The following is a 4,382-nucleotide window of genomic DNA, read 5'->3' as shown; positions in this document are numbered from 1 at the left end:
GGACCCCCCTTTTTTGGACATTTTGGTGTCTCCTGAGTGCCTGGCCCTCGTTTTTTGACATTTTGGGGTTCCTGGTCACCTGGACCCCCATTTTTGGGTAATTTTGGGGTCTTCTGACCACCCGGCCCCCGGTTTTGGACATTTTGGGGTTCTTGGTCACCTGAAGCCCATTTTTGGACATTTTGGGGTCTCCCGAGCACCCGGCCCCCACTTTTGGACATTTTGGGGTTCCTGGTCACTTGGCCTCCGTTTTTGGGTAATTTTGGGGTCTCCCGCCCCCCCCAGGCCAACAGGTGGCCATCAAGAAGATCCCGAACGCCTTCGACGTGGTGACCAACGCCAAGCGGACGCTGCGGGAGCTGAAGATCCTCAAGCACTTCAAGCACGACAACATCATCGGCATCAAGGACATCCTGCGGCCCACGGGGCCCTACGGCGAGTTCCGCTCCGTGTGCGTCCCCCGGGGGGGCCCGGGGGGCTCTGGGGGGGCCGGAGGGCGCGTGGGATGGAACCCAATGGGTCAACTGGGGGCGTTGGTGTGGCCGAGGTCAATGAGGGCAATGGTGATGGTCAGCGGTCAACGGGGTCAACGGTCAAGGTCAGTAGTCAGTGGTCAAGGTCAACGGTCAAGGTCAGTAGTCAATGATCAATGTGGTCAATAGTCAAGGTCAATGGTCAAGGTCAATAGTCAATGGTCAGTGTCTACGGTCAACGTGGTCAATGGTCAATGTGGCCAAGGTCAATGAGGTCAATGGCAGGGGTCAAGGTCAATGGTCAACATCAACATGGCCAATGTCAATGGTCGAGGTCAGCGGTCAATGTGGCCAAGGTCAACATGGCCAATGTCAACAGTTGACATCAACGTGGTCAAGGTCAACTTGGCCAATGTCAATGGTCAACATCAACACGGTCGACGTCGACTTGATTAATGTCAATGGTCAGCGTCAACGTGGCCAAGCTCAACGTGGTCAAGGCCATCGACACGGCCAACGTGACCGTGGCCAACCCTCCCGTTGCCCCCCCCCCCCAGGTACGTGGTGCTGGACCTGATGGAGAGCGACCTGCACCAGATCATCCACTCGTCGCAGCCGCTGACTCTGGAGCACGTCCGGTACTTCCTGTACCAGCTGCTGCGCGGCCTCAAGTACATCCACTCGGCCAACGTCCTGCACCGCGACCTCAAGCCCTCCAACCTGCTGGTCAACGAGAACTGCGAGCTCAAGATCGGCGACTTCGGCATGGCCCGGGGGCTGGGCGCCGACCCCCGCCAGGCCAAGGCCTTCCTCACCGAGTACGTGGCCACGCGCTGGTACCGCGCGCCGGAGCTGCTGCTGTCGCTGCACCGCTACACCCGCGCCATCGACATGTGGTCGGTCGGGTGCATCTTCGCCGAGATGCTGGGCCGGCGCCAGCTCTTCCCGGGCCGCAACTACGTGCACCAGCTGCAGCTGATCATGGCGGTGCTGGGGACGCCGCCCGCCGGCGTCATGGCGGCCATCGGCGCCGAGCGGGTGCGGGCCTACGTGCAGAGCCTCCCGCCGCGCCCGCCCGTGCCCTGGGAGAGCCTGTTCGGCGCGGCCGAGCCGGCGGCGCTGGCGCTGCTGGGCCGGATGCTGCGCTTCGACCCCCGCGAGCGGGTGGGCGTGGCCGAGGCGCTGCGCCACCCCTTCCTGGCCAAGTACCACGACCCCGAGGACGAGCCCGAGTGCGTCCCCGCCTTCGACTTCGCCTTCGACCGCCAGGCGCTCACCAAGGAGGAGATCAAGGCGGCCATCGTGGCCGAGATCGCCGACTTCCACGCCCGGCGCGACGGCATCCGGCGGCACATCGCCCTCGCGCCCTCGGGCGGCGGGGGCGGGGTGGGGGGCGGGGTGGCCAACGGGGGGGTCAACGTGCCCAACGTCAACATGGCCAACGTCAACATGGCCAACGCCAACATCAACGTGGCCAACGTCAACGTGGGCAACGCCGGCATCACCGTGGCCAATGCCAACACCAACATGGCCAACATTAACGTCAACATGGCCAATGCCAACGCCAACATGGCCAACAGTAACATCAACATGGCCAACGTCAGCATGGTCAATGTCAACATGGCCAACGCCAACGTGGCCAACGTCACCATGACCAACACCAGTGTGGCCAACGCCCCCCCCGGCCCGGCGTGGCCGCCCTGCGCCGACGTGGACATGCCGAGCCCCGGCCCCGCCCCCGACTGCCCCATGGACTCGCCGCGGGTGAAGGCGGAGCCGGGCGGGGCCCCCCCGGCGCCCAAGCGCGACGGCGCCATCTCCGACGACACCAAGGCCGCGCTGAAGGCGGCGCTGCTCAAGTCGGCCATGAGGAACAAGAGCAAAGGTGGGGAGGGGGCGCCCGGGGGGCCTAAAGGGGGGAGGGGTGGCTGCCCCCAGGGCTTGTGGGCTGGGGAAGGTGGGTGAGGTTGGGGTGGGTTGAGTTGGCATTGGTTGAGTTGGCATTGGTTGAGTTGGGTTGTGATTGGTTGGGTTGAGTTGGGTTGAGTTGAGTTTGGCTGAGTTGGGTTGGGATTGATTGAGTTGAGTTGGGGTGGGTGGGTTGAGTTAGGTTGAGTTGAGTTGGTTGAGTTGGGTTGAGATTGATTGGGTTGGGTTGAGTTGGGTTGAGATTGATTGGGTTGGGTTGAGTTGGTTGAGTTGGGGTTGGGTTAAGTTGGCTTGAGTTGAGTTGGTTGGGTTGGGTTCAGTTGAGTTGGTTTCAGTTGAGTTGGGTTGAGTTGGTTGGACTGGGGTCGGTTGGTTGGGTTGAGATTGGTTGAGTTGGTTGGGTTGGGGTTGAGTTGTGTTGAGTTGCATTGGTTGAGTTGGGGTTCAGTTGAGTTGTGTTGAGTCGCGCCGGTCGCCTTCACCTTGTTTGATGTCCCTTGGCTTTGCCGCCCCCCCCTTGGTTCCTCCACCCCCCAGACCCTCCCTGCGCGGCCCCCGAGGCCCCCGAGGGCCGGAAGCCGGTGACGGCGGCGGAGCGGCAGCGGGAGCGGGAGGAGAAGCGTCGGCGGCGCCAGGAACGCGCCAAGGAGCGCGAGAAGAAGCAGCGGGAGCGGGAGCGGCGCGAGCCCCGCCCCCGGGGGGAGGGGCTGCAGGGGCTGGTCCTCACCGACGACGACCGGCACCTCCTGGAGCGCTGGACCAAGATGCGCGACGGGGCCACGCCCCAGACCCGCCCCCCGGCACCGCCCCCCCATGCCCCCGACCCGCCCCCCGCCCCTCCCCCCGGACCCCCGCCCTGCGCCGCCCCCCCGCCCCCCGAGGCGTGGCCGGGCCCCGAGGCCTGGGCGGAGCCTCCCGCCGGCCCCGCCCCCACCGGCCCCGCCCCCGCCGGCCCCGCCCCCACCGACCCCGATGTGGCCACGGTGACGCAGCAGCTCTCCAAGTCCCAGGTGGGTGGGTGCAGGGTGTTGGCGGGGGCGGGGCCCGGGTGTGGCCACGGCCCCTCTCACCGCCCCGCCCACAGGTGGAGGACCCGCTGCCCCCCGTGTTCCCGGTGACCCCCAAGGGCAGCGGCGCCGGTTACGGCGTCGGCTTCGACCTGGAGGAGTTTCTCAGCCAATCGCTCGACATGGTGGGGGACCCCAAGGACAGGTGAGCCTCGGGGGGGGTTGGGGTTGTTGGGTTGGGTTGGGTGAGTTGGGTTTGGGTCGGGTTTGTTGGGTTGAGTCGGGTTTGAGTTGAGGAGTTTGAGTTGTTTTGGGGTTGATTTGTTGAGTTGGGTTGGGTCTGGTTTGGTTTGGGGTCAGCTGGGGTTGAGTTGGGTTGGGGTCGAGTTGGGTTGGGTTTGAGTTGAATTGGGTTGGGTTTGTTGGGTTGGATTTGTTGGGTCGGGTTGGGTTCATTGAGTTGGGGTTGAGTTTGTTGGGTTGGGTTCAGATTGAGTTTGGTTGGGTTTGTTGGGTTGGGTTGGGTTTGGATTGAGTTGAGTTGGGTTTGTTGAGTTTGGGTTTAGTTGGATTGGGTTGAGTTGAGTTTCTTGGGTTGGGTTGGGCTCAGATTGAGTGGGGTTGAGTTTGTTGGGTTGGGTTGGGCTCGGATTGAATTGGGTTTGTTGGGTTGGGTTTGTTGAGTTGGGGTTTGAGTTTGTTGGGTTGGGTTGGGTTCGTTGAGTTGGGGTTGAGTCGTATGACTCTCCCCTTTCCTCGCCGCGCCGCCCCCACCCCCTGAGCCCCCTCCCTCCCCCCCTTCAGCCAGGGGGACTCTGCGCCGCTGTCGGCGTCGCTCTTGGCCGATTGGCTGGAGGTTCATCGGCTCAGCCCCGCGGCCCTCGAGAGCCTCCAGCGCGACCTCCAGCTCGGATCCCCGATGCTCTTGGCCGACGACCTCCCCGAGCCCTGACCCGGGGGGGTAAAGGACCCG

At 63.9% G+C, this 4,382-nt stretch overlaps 1 protein-coding gene across 1 annotated transcript; it reads left to right on the top strand.

Annotated features, from left to right (window-relative positions):
* Positions 1-267: 267 nt before the first annotated feature.
* MAPK7 (mitogen-activated protein kinase 7) lies at positions 268-4,376 on the top strand. The gene is made up of 6 exons (XM_027671730.1): positions 268-451; positions 1,031-2,358; positions 2,940-3,316; positions 3,347-3,412; positions 3,487-3,614; positions 4,214-4,376. Exons 2-6 carry the CDS (start codon positions 1,050-1,052, stop codon positions 4,359-4,361), a joined length of 2,028 nt encoding a protein of 675 aa, XP_027527531.1. The 5' UTR covers positions 268-451; positions 1,031-1,049; the 3' UTR covers positions 4,362-4,376.
* The last annotated feature ends 6 nt before the right edge of the window (positions 4,377-4,382 follow it).

This window comes from Neopelma chrysocephalum, unplaced genomic scaffold, assembly GCF_003984885.1.
Source record: "Neopelma chrysocephalum unplaced genomic scaffold, ASM398488v2 Primary Assembly neopelma1_97160, whole genome shotgun sequence".
Taxonomy (NCBI): domain Eukaryota; kingdom Metazoa; phylum Chordata; class Aves; order Passeriformes; family Pipridae; genus Neopelma; species Neopelma chrysocephalum.
The sequence above is the reverse complement of the archived record's forward strand: the minus strand, read 5'-3'. Positions and strand labels throughout refer to the sequence as shown.